This window comes from Mustelus asterias, chromosome 16 (genome assembly GCF_964213995.1).
Source record: "Mustelus asterias chromosome 16, sMusAst1.hap1.1, whole genome shotgun sequence".
Classification (NCBI taxonomy): Eukaryota; Metazoa; Chordata; class Chondrichthyes; order Carcharhiniformes; family Triakidae; genus Mustelus; species Mustelus asterias.
In genome coordinates, this window is record NC_135816.1 from 26,750,280 (window position 1) to 26,769,288 (window position 19,009).

Genomic DNA, 19,009 nt, shown 5'->3' on the forward strand with positions numbered 1-19,009 from the left:
CTAATTTCTTCTTAAAATCAGACAATGTTTTGGCCCTAACTACTTTCTGTGGTAATGAGTTCCACACATTCACCACCCTTTGGGTGAAGAAATTTCTCCTCAGCTCAGTTCTAAAAGTTTTACACCTTATCCTCAAACTATGATGCCTAGTTCTGGACTACCCCACCATGGAGAACATTCTTTCTGATTCTACCCTGTCTAACACTGTTAGAATTTTGTTAGAATTTTATAAATTTCTATGAGATCCCCTCTCACTCTTCTAAATTCCAGAGAATATAATCTTAACTGACTTAGTGTCTCCTCATATGACAGACCTACCATCCCAGGAATCAGCCCAGCAAACCTTCGCTGTACTCCCTCTATAGCAAGGACTATATTTTTATTTTTAACCTTTGTTTTTGGACATACTTCTCATTTCTAATCTGTGTGTATGTATGTTGTGTTTTATTATTTTCCTCTCGCATATTAGGAAATAATAAACTCACTCTTTCTTTAACTCAATAAAGCCTGCTTAAATTTGCCCTTTTAAAACAAAAATATATTTGGACTGGACAAAGGTATCCATGAGGGAAAGGATCCTTTTAAAATTAACCTTGTTGTGACCAACTGAGGGGGTTGAATAAAGAAGGGGAGCCAGTTCAGCCTCATCTGAGAGCAATACCATTTGAGGGTATGTCATCCAGAATTTTAACAAATTTGGGAACCTTGCTGGGGACTGATCATAACATCAGCCATGATCTTATTGAATGGTGGAGCAGGTGAGAAGGATTGAATGACTGACTCCTGCTCCTGAGTCCTATATTAACATGACTTCCTTGCTTTTATAATCTATGTCCATCTTAATAAAGCCTAGGATGTTGTGTACTTGATTGTGCTATCCACCTTTCCCACCACTTTTGATGATTTATGCACACCCAGGTCCCTTTGTTCCTGCACCCACCTTTTGAATTGTAGCCCTTTATTTGTGTTGTGTCGCTGTATTCTTCCTATTAAAATGAATCACTTCACACTTATTGGCATTAAAGTTCACCTGCCAATTCCACCAACCTCTCTGCAGAAGGACTTGGACAGGTTACGAGTGGGCAAAGAAGTGGCAGATGGAATACAATGTGGAAAACTGTGATGTTATGCACTTTGGAAGGAGGAATAGAGGCATAGATTATTTTCTAAATGGGAAAATGCTTAGGAAATCAAAAACACAAAGGAACTTGGGAGTCATTGTTCAAGATTAGGAAGGCAAATGCAATGTTAGCATTCATGTCGAGAGGGCTAGAATACAAGAGCAGGGATGTACTTCTGAGGCTGTATAAGGCTCTGGTCAGACCCCATTTGGAGTATTGTGAGCAGTTTTGGACCCCATATCTAAGGAAGGATGTGCTGGCCTTGGAAAGGGTCCAGACGAGGTTCACAAGAATGATCCCTGGAATGAAGAGCTTGTCGTATGAGGAACAGTTGAGGACTCTGGGTCTGTACTCATTGGAGTTTAGAAAGATGAGGGGGGATCTTATTGAAACTTACAGGATACTGCGAGGCCTGGATACAGTGGATGTGGAGAGGATGTTTCCACTAGTAGGAAAAACTAGAACCAGAGGGCACAACCTCAGGCTGAAGGGATGATCCTTTAAAACAGAGATGAGGAGGAATTTCTTCAGCCAGAGAGTGGTGAATCTGTGGAACTCTTTGCTGCAGAAGGCTGTGGAGGCCAGGTCATTGAGTGCCTTTAAGACAGAGATAGATAGGTTCTTGATTAATAAGGGGATCAGGGGTTATGGGAAAAAGGCAGGAGAATGGGAATGAGAAAAAAATCAGCCATGAATGGCGGAGCAGACTCAATGGGCCGAGTGGCCTAATTTTGCTCCTATATCTTATGGTCTTATGATCTTTATGTTCTTTTGAAGCCCCACATTATCTGCTTCATATTTCACAATACTTCCAAGTTTTGTATCATCCACAAATTTTGAACCTGTACCCTGTACCCAAGGTCGAGCTCATTAATATATATCAGGAAGAGCAAGGGTTCCTGAGGAACGCGACAATAAACCTTCTTCCAATCTGAAAAACATCCATTAATCACCACTTGCTGTTACCTGTCACTCAGTCAATTTTGTATGCATGTTGCTGCAGTCCCTTCTATTCCATGAGCTACAACCTTTTCCACAGTGTCTGTTGTGCAGCACTTCATCAAATGCCTTCTGGGACACCACCTCAACAGCATTATCCTCATCAGACTTTTCTATTACATCATGAAAAAGCTCTAGCAAGTGATTTGCCCTTAACAAATCCATGCTGAGTTTCCTTAATTAGCCCACATTTGCTCAAGTAGCTGTTACATTTGTCTCAAATTATTATTTCTGTAAGTTTCTTCAACACTGAAGTTAAACTGACTGACTTGTAGTTGCTGAGCTTATCTTCACTCCTTTTTTGAGCAAGGGTATAGCATTTGCAATTCTCCAGTCCTCTGGCTCAATCCCGAAGCCTAAGGGAGACTAGAAAATTATGGTCAGTGCCTGCACATCTTCTTTCATTTCTGCACTCCCAGTCGTCATGCCTTATAAACTTTAAGTAGTTATCCAATACCCCTAAAGCTTTACAGCTTTAGTTATAGCTTATCCAATACCCCGTCCTTATCAATTTAAGTGTCTGAATTACCTCCTCTTTCACCATGACTTGAACATCTTGTTTCTTGGTAAAGACAGATGCAAAGTATTCATTTAATGGTAAGGATTTTACGGCCTCGCTCATCCTGAAACCATAAAATCTTGTCCGAGGTCAATGGACCTTCCCATGGTCCACACCTTGCCTGCTCTAATTCCCATGGCGGGCAGCGCAGTAAATTTCCGGCCAATATCTCAGCCACACCATATCCCTATATGTAAATCCCCCTTCTAGTCCCTAATCAGCCTCACTCTTTTTACTGGCCTTTTACTTTTTGTATGCCTATTAAAGACATTTGGATTTTCTTTCTTTTCATACTCTCTGCTTCTCTTATTTGCTTTTTCACATCCCCTGAACCTTCTATATTAAACCTGGTTCTCAGTTGTATTGTCCTCCTGATATCTGTCATAAGCACACCTTTTGTTTCAGTATTTTAATTTCTGTTGTCATCCAAGGAGCTCTGGATTTGTTGCCCTGTCTTTCCATATCACAGGAATTTACTCCATCTGTGTCGGAAGTATCTCTTCTCTAAAGGCAGCCCACTGTTCAGATGCTATTTGCCTGCCAACCTTTGATTCCAATTGATCTGGGCCAAATCCATTCTCACCCTCTTGAAGCTGGCTTTTCTCCAGTTAGTCATTTTCATTCTGAATTGTTCATTGTGCCTTTCCATAACCAACCTAAATCTTATGATATAATGATCACAATCCCCCCAAATGTTGTCCTACTGACACCAGATCCTCTTGGCCCACCTCATTCTGAAGAACTAATTCTAACAATGCCTCTTTTCTTGTCAGACTGAAAATTTTCCCAAACACACTCTGGGAACTAATGCCCCTTTCTGTCCTTTACACTACCAATATCCCAGGCTATATTTGGATAATTACAGTCTCTCTTTCTAATTACTCAATAATTCTTGAATCTCTCATAATTTCCTTGCAAATTTGAACCTCTACATCTTTCCTACTGGTTAGTGGTCTATGGACTACACTGAACCATGTTATTGCATCTTTTATGTTCCTTAACTCTAGCCAAGTTGCCTTACTAACTCTAGCCACGTGCCTTACTAACCTTATTGAGTTTTTTGAGAAAGTGACCAAGGAGGTGGATGGGGGCAAGGCAGTGGACGTGGTATATATGGATTTTAGTAAGGCGTTTGATAAGGTTCACCATGGTAGGCTTCTGCAGAAAATGCAGATGTATGGGATTGGGGGTGATCTAGGAAATTGGATCAGGAATTGGCTAGCGGATAGGAAACAGAGGGTGGTGGTTGATAGTAAATATTCATCATGGAGTGCGGTTACAAGTGGTGTACCTCAGGGATCTGTTTTGGGGCCACTGCTGTTTGTAATATTTATTAATGATCTGGATGAGGGTATAGTTGGGTGGATTAGCAAATTTGCTGATGACACCAAAGTCGGTGGTGTGGTAGACAGTGAGGAAGGGTGTCGTAGTTTGCAGGAAGACTTAGACAGGTTGCAAAGTTGGGCCGAGAGGTGGCGGATGGAGTTTAATGCGGAGAAGTGTGAGGTAATTCACTTTGGTAGGAATAACAGATGTGTTGAGTATAGGGCTAACGGGAGGACTTTGAATAGTGTGGAGGAGCAGAGGGATCTAGGTGTATGTGTGCATAGATCCCTGAAAGTTGGGAATCAAGTAGATAAGGTTGTTAAGAAGGCATATGGTGTCTTGGCGTTTATTGGTAGGGGGATTGAATTTAGGAGTCGTAGCGTTATGTTGCAACTGTACACAACTCTGGTGCGGCCGCACTTGGAGTACTGTGTGCAGTTCTGGTCCCCACATTACAGGAAGGATGTGGAGGCTTTGGAGAGGGTGCAGAGGAGGTTTACCAGGATGTTGCCTGGTATGGAGGGGAGATCCTATGAGGAGAGGCTGAGGGATTTGGGATTGTTTTCGCTGGAAAGGCGGCGGCTAAGAGGGGATCTTATTGAAACATATAAGATGATTAGAGGTTTAGATAGGGTGGATAGTGATAGCCTTTTTCCTCTGATGGAGAAATCCAGCACGAGGGGGCATGGCTTTAAATTGAGGGGGGGTAGTTATAGAACCGATGTCAGGGGTAGGTTCTTTACCCAGAGGGTGGTGAGGGATTGGAATGCCCTGCCAGCATCAGTAGTAAATGCGTCTAGTTTGGGGGCGTTTAAGAGATCCGTAGATAGGTTCATGGACGAAAAGAAATTGGTTTAGGTTGGAGGGTCACAGTTTTTTTTTTAACTGGTCGGTGCAACATCGTGGGCCGAAGGGCCTGTTCTGCGCTGTAATGTTCTATGTTCTATGTTCTAAATATATTCTATCCTTGACCTCTCTGGGACATCCGTGTTCTCCAGCAATATAATATAATTCTTAATCAATACTGCCATCCCTCCCTCTTTCCTCCTTTCCAGTCTTTCCTGAACACCTTGCATCCAAGAATATTTAATATACAGGCCAGTGCTTCTTGCAGACAGGTCCCTGCTAAAGACACAGCATCACGGTCTGAAATTTGCATATGATCAGTGGGTCCAAAAGCAGACACAATATACGGCTTATGGCCGTGATTGAACTCAGAGTTCAATTTCACATTGGCTGACCAATTAACTGGTGGTCAGCATGGAACGCGACTGAGAAAGGCTCAGCGCTGCCGGGGGCACGGGGCGGGGTGGAGTGCAGGCACCAAGTGAAGCTCCCTCAAGGCTGACAACTGTGGTGGAGCTGCTTCAGGGAGCTGCAGTATTGTTTAAATGAAATGAGCTTAATGAAATGTTGCAACCTGTAGCTACACTGCAAATTCAAGTACCTGACAGCAGACCTCATAGGACCTCAGCCATCAAATGTCTCCTTTTATGTTAATCACCCTGGTCGTTTTATCCCATCCTGAAATGTGTTTGTTAGGAAAATGTGAAGGCCACCTGACTGATTGGCCCATCTGCCAACCATAGAAGGGGTAGGCCATGTAAAATTGCCAATAATTTCCTCCTGAATGGGCTTCATTGCCTCCTTAATTGCCAGCAGGTATGCTTCAGACTTCCATGTGCATCTACCAACTGTAATATTGTGTGCAAGCGCCATGGTATCAGGACATGTACCTGACATCTTCTCACATGATTTTCCCTGTTCCTGGGTCAGGCGCGATCAATGTAAAATTCTGGCCCATATTTTCACATGACAATCTGTGCCTGTAACTCATTAACATTATTTCCCACACTCTGTGCATTCACATACGCGTATAGTGACCCTAATTGATCACTTTCTCTCTTACTCTGAATCATCTGATGATACCACTTCATCAGATGTTTGCTTTTCTTCTTGTCCTTCACTGGGAGGCTGCATTGACTGATCAAGGAGCAGTTCTTCTGCATTAGAAGTTATAAATACACAGGTGGAGGATTGATATGAAGAAGCAGCAGAAGGGTGAAATGCAAGAGATGCATGCTCACACCATCTGCAGCTTGTAGTTCATGTCAAATTGTGGGATGTGGGTGAAGTGAGATTTCAGAAGGCGCTTAGGGATGGAACATGACACCATCCTGGCTGGTTTCAGTAACACCACTCACTGTCTTCCCAATATTTCAGAGCACCATTTCTGCCAAAGGACTTAGGAGATGTTCCAGTTCTCCATTCTTCTTTTTTGTTATTTGCTACCTTAATTTGTGAGAAAATAAAAGAATGTCAATGTGTAGCAATGTGCGAGAGTGGTATGCCTGTCATAGTTGAATAGCTGGAGGTGTATGGAACCTGAAAGATATGGATGTGAGACTTGCAGCAGTAGTACGTCTGCGAGGGAAAGATGGAGCAGATGAATGTCTGGAATGGGTCCTGTTTGCTGGAGGTCATTAATTAGTGGGCGAAGGTGGTGTAGAGCATCGAATGGTGTGTGAGGTTAGTGGCGTGGTGGGTAAGACCACTCATGTGAACTCACTGAACTGTTTCTGAAATTGCAGCCAGAACCTCAGGGCCAGGCAAATTATGACCTCTATGCCTACCTGAACCCAAGCTGTTTGCAGAATATGCCTGGAGAGTGCTTTGGCCCACCATTGAAATAAGATGGCTTCCCTCTTTTTCGCCTCTTGGACTCCAGTGCTGCATCGGTGAAGCTGGGAACCCTTGCTTCGGCCTGCTGCTCCACAGTTCCTCTTTCTTCTTTTAAAAAATCAGATTCCAAAACTTGCTGCAGACAGACTACACCTTCCTGGTCCTCTCCTCCAAGGCAGCAATGGCTTCCGTGGAATGTTCACATTGGTGGTTCAGTTCTGGCATTGGCTCCAAGGCCCAATGACATGATCATGTATTTTTTTCTTCCTAAAGTTTGATGGACATGGCCTAAAGAACTGAGCTCCGAGGCCCAATTGCTGCATCTAACAGAACCTCCAAAAGGGAAAGTAAAACCCACCTGTCTGCTCCCCAACTTTGCCCCTGTAATGATGCACACTCACAGGTTTCGTCAGGAACTAAAAAAGGTATTGATTAACAAGGAAAAACTGTACAGAGGCCAGCAGCCCGCCTAGAACAGCCAACTGCCTGCCCCAGTCCCTACATGTATTCTACATACCTTCCGTCTAAGGTAGGTATCCACCCCTCAGGTTGATTACCCGCTCTCAGTCCCAATTGGTCCCTCACGCCATCCCACTACCCTGCTCTTAAGAACTCCACTCTCACAACCTCCAGGCACCCCCCGCTCTGCTTACAGTAAACCATTGGATCCCTACAGGGCGATTCAGCCCATCGAGTCTGCACCCATTCTCCGAAAGAGCACTTTACCCAGACCCTCCAAAGCTCTATGGCCCAACTCACGCTTCAGTTCACCCACCACTTACCTCTCACAACTTTACTCTCCCCGCATCTCCACTACCATGCCACCCCCACACAGTTCGCCCGACCCCGTTCTCACAGGTTTCCCTCTCCCCCCTGCACTCGCCCAACTCTCACAAATCCCCACTCCCCTAACCCTGCTCTCTCAGCCTTCACGCCGCTGCTGCACCCTCCCTGTTGCCACATCCATTGCTCTCATTCTGCGCTCATGCCAATTTCCCAGTGTCAAAATGGAAACAAAAAGCTTGGGAATTGCTGCTTCAAGTGGTGTTGGCTGGATTTAAACAGTGTAGTTTTGTTTTAACTTGACCCAGCCTTGCATGGAGTTGGATTCACTGCTGAGCATGAAGCCAATCCACAGCATATTTACTGAAGGTTGTAAGCTGCAATCATGGACATGAGTTATAGAACAAACTCCTACATGCTGCCCGCATGCTCTTAATCAGGTGCGGGCTCACTGACCATTATGATTTCCGATGCCCACAAACCAGTCATATCAGCTTTGCTCCGAGGTCCTTTAGAATCTGATGAAATGAGTATAAAGTCAGAAAGATAATTACAGTTATCAGAAATATAAGTTGTGAATAAGGTTAAAGAGGTTGAGTTCTTTTTTGCTAAAATGGACTTCGATGTAATCTAATTTAAGGTTTTATGGATGAGAATTGCCTAAACAGTTCTGAGCAAAACCTGTGTGGATTATCCACTAGATTAAATAAGTAGATTTGGCATCAACTAGTAAAATTTAGCATCCTAAAACTGGACCTTTGCATGTGCATTAATACATTTCTGCATTGGAGATTACTGTTTATATCAAAATAGGTCAGCTAAATTGCAATTTGTCTTGGCTTGTATTTTGGCTCACGAAACTGGATCAGACTTTGATTCTGCCTGAGGATGAACAGCCACAGATTCTTAGGTCAAGCTTAGTTTTACTGAGCCTCAGAATTGAACGAAATGCCAATACTTACTTTTAGCACTGACACATCAATCATAACGACTTAAGTAACTGGAGAACAATAGCTGCCTGTAGAATTTGATTCAAACAAGAAAGTGGTTCAGAGGGCAGGACTGGGCGAATGGTTGTTGAGAAACATAAAGCACCTAATCAGAAGTTCCTCGAGAGACGACTGGAGACCAGCGTAAAAGTAAGTTGTCTTTTTAAAAAATGTACATTTATGTGCAATGAAAACAGATCTGAAGACTGAAGATATTACAAATAGTGAGAGTTAAACTTTATGTGGGACAGAAGGAGCTGCCCTGGTCTCCTCATGGAAAATCTCGGTTTCTGCTGCCTCTACACTTTCTGACTCCCTAGACCCAGTCAAAAAAACCTCCCCACCAAACACTCTAGAAATTATAAACCTTTTCGATTTAGATCTTTCAGAGGGTGTTGAAGGCTTCTGGTAGCAAAATAGAACTTTTTGAACCGAACAAAATAGGACCCACTGCAACTTTTCACTAAGTGAAAGAAGTTGATTGATAGCATTTTATCATGAATAGCGTGATACTGTCACCATGTTTATGCAAATGAGCAATTGCAAATTTTGGGGGCGATTCTCCCATCCCGACCTGCAACTTTTCTGGCAGGTCAGGGTGGGAGATGTGCATCGCCAGCCTTGTTCCGGGATTTGCGCATGCGCCGGGAACGCATGCGCATCTCCCAGAGCCGGAGAACAATTGGAGACCAAACCATGCTGGAAATTGGTGGGAAGACAAGTAAGTCATTTGAATCTTTGTTTAATATGTTTTAAATGTATTTTAAATGTAAATATTGGGAACTTACCGATCCCGATTGAATCTCGCACCCCGCCAGGAGTACTTCATTCTGGCGGAGTTTAGAGTAGCTCCCCACGTTCGGGGAACTAGCGGACACCCCGCCGGAATGAAGGGGGGAGGGGCAATCAGGGCCCCCCGGGGGGTTTGGGCAGCAGGGGTGTGGTGCCCCCTGGGCATGGGCACCCTGGCAGTGCCAGCCTATGCCCCCTGGCACTGTCCAAGGGGCAAAGTGCTCATACCCAGGGTGCACCATGGCACTGCCCAGGGGACATTGGCAGTGCCAAGGAGGCAGGGCCTATCGTGGGTGGGGCCTAGGGGCAATCGGTGGAAATGGGTGGGACCCGCTGCCATTCTGCATGGGAATCGGTCTGGGTTGGAGGGAGGGCAGCAACTGGGGCGGGCTGGAGGGGGGGGGGGGGGGGGGGATGGTCTGCCAGGGGGGGAGGGGGCCTGCCTCCCGGAGGAGGGGGGGTCTGACCCCGGGGTGGGGGGGAATCAATGAGGGTGGGGGGGGTCTGCCGGGGTGAGGGGGGTGGGGGGATTGCCACTGCTGGGGGATTTGACTGGATATTGGGGCGTTCCGGGGCGGGGGGCAGTCAGGGCTGGCCCGGGAATTGTTGTGGGAGCCGCGATCGGGCCGTGGGGGTGGTTGGAGGGACAGCACTGCGGGGGTCTTGGGCTGGCCAGCAATCGAGCTGGCCAGCAAGTGGGGAGTCTGACAGATCGGGATCTGCATACACAGATTTCCAAAACTGTCAAACTCCGGCGCAAATAGGCCCCGTCCCCCTGGGTTTTTAATGAGATTCACGCTTGTGACCTCTACAGTGCACAGAGTGGGGAGATTCGAGTAAGAAGTTGAACTGAGAAAACAGTCGTGATCTAGAACAGTTTTCCCACCAATTCAGCACTTTTGGGAGAATCACCCCCTTTATTTCAGCCACAAAATCTCATACAAATTAACATGACAGACAAATAAATAGGTTTTGTCACAATGGTTGGATTTACCCAAGAATGGGAACAAAACAGTACCCTTCGGTAATTAAATACTTGGTAATTAAGTATGAGGTCCTTTGTAATTTGAGCACTATACTTAAAATACTACAGTCATTGCAGAGATTCATAAAATATTCTAAAGTAACAATGTTTGGTTATTAACCCAAGAGTTAAAAAGTGATAGGTGGTGATTATTTCAAGTTTTATGTCAACTTCCAAAATATTTCACATTTGATTAGTTGCTGACTGAGACTGATTGAGGATCCTACAGTGTGAGTCAGGACAACTTCACACAGCAATTCCACAGAACACTACCATGAGCAGAAGGATGACATCTGTGCATGCAACCTTCAATCATTTAAGTGAGCAGGCAGCATGAAGTTTGTGTGCGACCTCCATTGGAAGCAATTGGGGCAGATTAATTTTGCATCATAATCCCCCCGCCCATTTTCAGGTCTTAATGAAATTCGCAGCCAAGAATTTTTTTGGTTGCTGAAATATCAAATCAATCCCAGCAAATTCCTGGCATTATTTATATTACACTTTGTCCAAACAACATTTTGATCTCTCTCATGCCAGAGTTATTTCAGAGTGTAAAATGCAATCACTGCAGCTGTGTTATACTAAAAACAAAAGTTCTAAATCTCTATAGGTGGTGTGAAAAGCTTTATCATCGGCTAATTTTATTTACTTTAGATCTGTTTTCATTGTGAAATGACAGCTATCAGTGCTGAAGCTGGCTAGCGATCAACATTCTGTCATTCATGAGTGATGGTCACATTGCAGAGATAATTGCCGTGATGCAACTACTATAAGTGCACAAAGAAACAATCTACAGTTGATAGCTCAGAGGTTCTATTGCAGCTAAATGTGACTTGGTTTTAATTTTGTTTATGAACACAGTGGAGTAAAATTTATGCTATGACTAATTTTATATTGCGCTTGAAATGATATTAAGTATAAAGTTGTACGATATAAAGATATCTTCTGGAAACAAAATCAATGACATTTTTATTATGGCGGATAAGATGAAGATTAAGTGGGCAATTTACAAATGATCTGTTATCGGGCCTTTCCCTTTTCATATCAACAGATGAGAACTCACTTACCAAGACAATCTCTTCTGATTCAGGCACTCCCGTCGCTGCTGACAATGCTGCTGTTCGTGCTGCTTTCCTTCGGGCTTTTTGAGCCTGAAGATTTGTGAAGTAGTTTACAGCTGCAAATTCGATGAGTGCAGAAAAGACAAAAGCGAAACATACAGCTATGAACCAATCCATAGCAGTAGCATAGGACACTTTTGGTAGTGAGTGGCGTGCGCTGATACTTAGTGTAGTCATGGTTAAAACTGTAGTGATACCTTCAGCAATTTAAAAAGAAAAATAGTTAATTTACTTTGCATTGTTGGTATTTGGCATTGATAACAAAGGAACAGATTAGATGGCCAATACTATGTTTTACTTGATTTACTTCTACAATATATGACATAGTCAGGCACTGTAAGCATTATCAAGAAAACATTGGAGCAAACTATTTCTTAATGTTCACCAAATGTGCTGATAAAAGGTCACAGACTTAAAACATTTTATTGGATTGTCAAATTATTCTCCATCTTGTGGCATGGGCCCTTGTTCACTAGAAATTAAGAGTATGACTGTCCAGACTTAATGCATTCAGGACTGTCAGTGTCTGCAAAGGGGGAGTGTTAGGGTACCATTCTGGACTGGTTTCAAACCAAACTCCCAGAATTCCTAATTTGGTTTATCACCTCTTCCCATCTATTAACATTTTTAGAAAAGTTCAAAGGAGGCAAATAGTACATAGGAAGCACATATTGAATCAGAAAAAAAGTAAAACATCAACATGTATTCTTTAAGTTTGTTTTCTTTAAACTACACATAATACATGAACACAAAAATGGCAATATCACAATACAACATGAGGGAACAGGGTCAATGCTTCAGCTAAGTCACCACACACAAAATGATGTACAAATGAACAGTAAAGGATTTCATACCCGCCACAGTACGGGCAGAAACAGATTCTTTGTTTATCCAGAACACAACCTGAGACAAAACTACAGTCATGATGCATGGGATGTAAGTCTGAGTGAGATAATAGCCTAGTTTTTTTTGTAAATAAAAATAGACTATTTGTATGGATAAATGGCGATGGTAAATAAACAAAGACTGTACAGTGTACAATGAATACAGTAAGAAGGTGTTGTAAATGAAGGCATACCGAATACAGTTCTAGCTGGAACAGACTCCTTATTAATCCAGAAAGATACTTGAGAGAGAATTACTGTCATAATGCAAGGAATGTAAGTCTGAATCATAAAGTATCCCATCTTCCTTTTTAAGTGAAAATATACTGTCATCACTATGTATTCACCTGTTCAAAGACAAATGTGAACATTTCTGTGACATTACATTACACACTTTTGTTCTCTTCATCTGGTTGACATGCTGTGAACTGAATAATGCATAAAGGATGCAGCATGAAAATATACAATACAGCATGAAAAATAGAAAATATAACAATAATTTGCAAATGGTGATGATCTAAATTACTATTACATCTCGTCCTTAGAGGAAAATTGCATATAGTCTATTACATACTTACAGGCTGAATTCTGTTGCTAGAATATACATGTCATTAATTTAGAATCCCTACAGTGCAGGAGGCCATTTGGCCTGTCAAGTCTGCACCAACTCTCTGTCAGAGCACCTTACCCAGGCCCTATCCCCGTCCTATCTCCATAACCCCACCTATTTACCCTGCTAATTCCCCCTAACCTACACATCCTGAGACAATAATTGCCCTGCCAATCCACCTAACTTGCATATCTTTGGACTGTGGGAGGAAACTGGAGCACCCGGAGGAAACTCATGCAGGCACAGAGAGAATGTGGAAACTTCACATAGACAGTCACTCAAGGCTGGAATTGAACCCGGGATTAAAGGATGGGATTGACCCTGGAATGATAACCACAGTGCCGCTGCCAGTGCCAGAATTTGTAGCAGTGTTTTTAGAATTACCATTAACGATAACTATCCTAGGGTGGTGGCAACCTATACCTGTCTGTACCTGTACCTGTCTGTACCTGTCATATCTCTACCGAGTTGAGTTGTTGTTGTATTGAATTATAGAGGTGTTAAAGAAATAAAATGCATGAAATTGCAGGACATTCTTCTGGGGGAGTGTGATCAGATAGAGTTTGTGGTCCAGGTTGATATGATTACCTAGGTGAGAAATTGGGTGAGGTCCTGAAAGCAGATTTCAGGGAGCTAGGAAGGAGATTGAAAAGCAGGACCTCTAAAGCAGTAAAGTGAGCAAAGAAACAGGAGAATTGAGTGATTGAACGTGTGGCTGGAAAGCTGGTGGAAGAAGGAGGACATCGGATTTCTGAGTCACAGGGACCGGCTCTGGGGAAGGTGGGGTTTGCATAAGCCAGGCAGCCTACACCTGAATAGGACTGGGATGAATATATTTGCAGTGTAAACTAGATTGGCAGGAGGTGGAAACCCGAGGGAAAATTCAGAGCAGTGAACAAGAGATGGAAAATTAGTGAGTGACTCTGAAAGATGTAACAAGCATAGGTTAAAATATGTATAGCACAGGAATTTAGCCATCTTAAAAGGTGCAAGGTGTATAACAAATAGAGCCAATGAGCTGAGGACATAGATAGACACATGGCAGCAAGATATTATTGCCATAATGGATAGTTGGCTTATAGAGGCAAACATTGCAGCTCAACATTCCTGGATGTAGAATTTTCAGGCAGAATAGCTAGGGGGATAAAAAAAAGGTGGGGTGTAGCATTATTGGTTAAAGAATTAATTACAGCTGTGAGAAGGGATGATATACTAATTAAAGCATGAAATGAGGCCAAATGGATTGAACTCAAATAAAAAAAAGGGACAGCCACACTGCTAGGAGTGTACTATAGAACTCAACTTGTGGAAGGGTGTTAGAAGAGCAAATATGTAGCAAATATCTGAGTGCAAAAACAATAGGGCAGCATTAGTTGGAGACTTTAACTATCCTAATATCAATTATGATACGAACAGTGTGAAGGGCATATAGGGCACAACATTTTCAACTGCATTTCACAAATATTTTCAGCAAGCATGGAACAAGCCAAATGAGAGGGGGTGCAATTCTAGATTTATTCTTTGGAAATTAAGCTGGGGTGGGGGGGGGTGGGGGGGCGCGGCGGCAGCGATCTTACCAAAAAAATTCTAAGTGCCAAATGAGCGTGAAAATGGGAGAGTTTTTTTGGCGAGGCCACAAATGAAATTTTATGGCGCTTAGTGCAAAAAAGATGCACAATTTTGATTCCTGCAGGTAGGGGGAGGATGCAGGGCCTAAGCTCACTGGAAAGCTGGCTGCTCATATCACAGAACAGAGAGATCTGTATGTCACCTCCCCTCCGGATTTCATCAGCCCCCCCACCTCTCTGACTGCGGGCTCCCTGGCCGATCACCCCCCCCCCCCCCCCCCCCCCCCCCCCCCCGCCTACCCCCTCTGGATATTGTTCCCCCCCATGCCCAGTCCATCAACCTTCCTCCCTGGCCCATCAATCGCCATCCCAGCCAATATCCTGTTGCAGAGCATGCAGCTTCCCCCACCCCTCTCCCCAGCCAATCCCCAAATGCAGAGGGCACAGCTCCCGCTCCCGCCCAGCTCACTTAAGTCCTGCCACCTTAGGCCTCTATCTCTGGCACTGACAGGCTGGTAGTGCCATGCTTGCACTGCCCCCTGCCCCTGACCTCCCAGGGGGCCTCAACAGTGTCTGGTCCTACCAGCAAGGCCACTGCATCAAGAACATAGAACATAGAACAGTACAGCACAGAACAGGCCCTTCGGCCCACGATGTTGTGCCGAGCTTTATCTGAAACCAAGATCAAGCTATCCCACTCCCTATCATCCTGGTGTGCTCCATGTGCCTATCCAATAACCGCTTAAATGTTCCTAAAGTGCCTGACTCCACTATCACTGCAGGCAGTCCATTCCACACCCCAACCACTCTCTGCGTAAAGAACCTACCTCTGATATCCGTCCTGTATCTCCCACCACGAACCCTATAGTTATGCCCCCTTGTAATAGCTCCATCCACCCGAGGAAATAGTCTTTGAACGTTCACTCTATCTATCCCCTTCATCATTTTATACACCTCTATTAAGTCTCCCCTCAGCCTCCTCCGCTCCAGAGAGAACAGCCCTAGCTCCCTCAACCTTTCCTCATATGACCTACCCTCCAAACCAGGCAGCATCCTGGTGAATCTCCTCTGCACTCCTTCCAGCGCTTCCACATCCTTCCTATAGTGAGGTGACCAGAACTGCACACAATATTCCAAATGTGGTCTCACCAAGGTCCTGTACAGTTGCAGCATAACCCCACGGCTCTTAAACTCCAACCCCCTGTTAATAAAAGCTAACACACTACAGGCCTTCTTCACAGCTCTATCCACTTGAGTGGCAACCTTTAGAGATCTGTGGATATGGACCCCAAGATCTCTCTGTTCCTCCACAGTCTTCAGAACCCTACCTTTGACCCTGTAATCCACATTTAAATTTGTCCTACCAAAATGAATCACCTCACATTTATCAGGGTTAAACTCCATTTGCCATTTTTCAGCCCAGCTTTGCATCCTATCTATGTCTCTTTGCAGCCTACAACAGCCCTCCACCTCATCCACTACTCCACCAATCTTGGTGTCATCAGCAAATTTACTGATCCACCCTTCAAGGCCCATTGATGGGGGCCATACATAATCCTCGCTGGTGAGGACCTTCACCAGCAAAGCCGTTAAGGCAAGTGAGCCCAGACGATTGTGCCCCGGGCTTACTAATTCTATGGAAATTAGAATTTTAATAATTAAATCAGCCTCGTGCCCTTCCTGGGCGTGAGGCTGATCTTGCCGGAAGTTTGGACTAGGTATAAATGACACCCTCGCGAACCCAATTTTTGCCTCTCGTGTGATCTTACCTATTCACCCTGCCATCGACCGGCATGACAAACCGGGGGCAAGTGAATAAAGTAGCGGTGGGGGGCCATTTTGGAGATAGGGACCATAATATCATTATGGAAAAGGAGAAAGATAGAACTGGAATAAAAGTTCTAAATTAGGGGAAGGCAACTTTTGCAAAGCTGAGAGGAAAACTGGCGAAAGTGCTCTGGATACAGCTTTGAGAAGGGAAAACAGTGGGAGGAATTCTCCAGGCCCACTAGCTCCAATTGCAAATTATGATAGCCCAGAGAGTCGGGAGTCGGCGGAAAAGCAGGTTTCGCGCTGGGCGCCAAACCCACTGCAACCCTCCCAGGCTGTACTAATGGCCCTGATTGGGTTCCCACCTGATGCATATTCAAAACAAACCCGTGGCAAATGGCCCTCACTGTTCACCCGCCTTCCCAGCGGATCTGCAGCAGGTGGACTTTCGTACAGGTCCTCACAATCAAGGACCTCACATGTTGGACCCTGAGGGTCAAGGAAGCACCACCAACCCCTCAGCAATGAGAGGCATCCACACCTCCTCCCCCCCGCCCCACCCCACCAACACCATGCAGGCATGAGGTTTATCCGACTGTACCCCCCACTCAGGCCCCCTCCACCCTCAGATCCCCCACATTGCCCCCCTTCCCCCTCAGACCACCAACCCCCCACACAGACTCCTTCCTTCTCAGATTCCCCCACAGCCTCTAACAGAGAAGAGATGTCAATTCTACCTGGGATGGGGTGTCCAGTCTGCCCACCTGTGCCCTCAGCCCCAATGGAGGCTTTGATTTGAAGTTGTTGAGGCTTCCCAGCAAGCAGAAATTGTTGAAACCCTCTCCATTGCACTTGAAGCCTTTGATCTATAACAAGTTTAAAGTGCAGTTCCTGGTAAAAGAGTCAGCTGTCAGATCAATGGATTTCTTTGATCCTCCAGCAACCTGTGTTTATTTTGACTTTCCTTCACTGTTGACTGAATCTCAAGTACCCCATTGATCCTGATTGCAATCTAGACAGAGACCAATACTGATTGACAGCCTATGGTTTCACTTCTTCTTTTGCAAATCACTTCAAAGAGGGAGTGATTAGAGTGGGGGTCTGAAGGGGGAGGGGGCCAGAATTGTGTTCTGAAGGGGAAGGGAGACTGAGTGAGAGTTTGAGGGGGGAGAGATGTTGAGTGTGGAGGGGTTGGTTAAGGTCACCCTCATGCCTGCATGCTGTGCGGGGTGAAGGGGGGGGAACGATGCCCCTCTTTGGTGAGGGGTCGGTTGGGCTCCTCTGCTCAGTGTGGGAACCACCATTTATTTTTTAGTGGGAGGGGGCCTTCCTCCTTTAAAAGTGGCGGTCTGGTCTCGGAACAGCAGAGCTGGCCGGTGGATTGTCCGATCTGAATAAATTAGCATCTATCATGTTGACACTGTTAATGCCAGTGGTAAAACCTCCAGGTTTCTCGCAGGGGTGGGCACTTAGTCCCAATTCAGGAGAATCGCAGCCAGTGTCAAATCAGTGGGAGGCATTCAAAAGCGAGATTCCAGAGCCACAGTGTGGACATGTACCTGGTGCCACTGCCAAACCTAGAGCCTCCTGGTTATCCAGAAGCAGTAAGAAATCTAACAACACCAGATTAAAGTCCAACAGGTTTATTTGGTAGCAAAAGCCACTAGCTTTCGGAACGGGCTGTTCCTTCGTCAGGTGGGTGGGAGTTGAACTCCCACCCACCTGACGAAGGAACAGCCCGTTCCGAAAGCTAGTGGCTTTTGCTACCAAATAAACCTGTTGGACTTTAACCTGGTGTTGTGAGACTTCTTACTGTGTTTACCCCAGTCCAACGCCGGCATCTCCACATCATGACTATCCAGAAGCATACAGGGTAAGATAAAACAGAAAAATAAAGCTTATGATTGTCATTTAAAACTTAATACGATAAAAAGCCTGGAGAAGTCTTGAAAGTACAAGGATGAAGTAAAAAAGGAACTTAATAAAGTAAAGAAAGGGTATGAAAAAATATTGGCTGGTAAAATCAAAGAAGGCCCAAAGACGTTTTACCAGTATGGTAAAGGCAAGAGAATAACTAAGGCCTATCAGAGATGTACATGGTAACTTATGCGTTGAACCAGAAGATGTGGGCTTGGTTCTCGGTAAGTACCTTGTCTCTATCTTCACTAAGAAGAGGGATGATGCAATCATTCTAGTTAGGGAGAAGGAGTATGAAATTTTAGATACAGTAAACTTAATGAGAGAGGAAATAATGAAGAGATTGACATCCTTGAAGGTGGATAAATCATCAGGGCTGGGTGGAATGTATCCCAGGCTGCTAACGGAAGCCAGGAAGTAAATGATGAATGCTCTGAAGATCAGTTCTCAATCCTCACTAGATACATGTGAGGTACCAGAGGATTGGAGGTCCGTGAATGTTGTTTTAAAAAGATTCTAGGGATAGGTTCATGATAGACTAGTCAGTCTGACTTCAGTGTGGAAACATTATTGGAATTTTTTCTGCGAGCCAGGATAAACTGTCACTGAGAAAGGCATGGATTAATCAGGAATAGTCAGCATGGCTTTGTTAAGTGAAAGTCGTATCTCACTAACAGTTGAATTTTTTGAGGAACTAACAAGGAAGATTGATGAGGGATAGTGCAGTGGATGTTGGCTTTATGGATTTTAGTAAGGCATTTGACAAGGTCTTATCCAGCAGATTGGTCAAAAAAATAAAATCCCATTGGATCAAGGGGAAGATGATGAGTTGGATCCAAAATTGGCTCAGTGACAGGAAACAAA

The 19,009-nt window shown here is 44.5% G+C and overlaps 1 protein-coding gene across 1 annotated transcript in view; it reads right to left on the reverse strand.

Moving 5' to 3' along the window:
• The window catches only part of LOC144505465 (gamma-aminobutyric acid receptor subunit alpha-6-like), a 48,739-nt gene that overhangs the window by 15,208 nt on the left and 14,522 nt on the right, over nt 1-19,009 (reverse strand). The window contains exons 6-7 of the mRNA XM_078231572.1: nt 12,475-12,627; nt 11,343-11,593 (exon numbers count right to left, since the gene is read on the reverse strand). Coding sequence (XP_078087698.1) covers nt 11,343-11,593; nt 12,475-12,627 — 404 coding nt within the window. The remainder of the gene's footprint in view (nt 1-11,342; nt 11,594-12,474; nt 12,628-19,009) is intronic.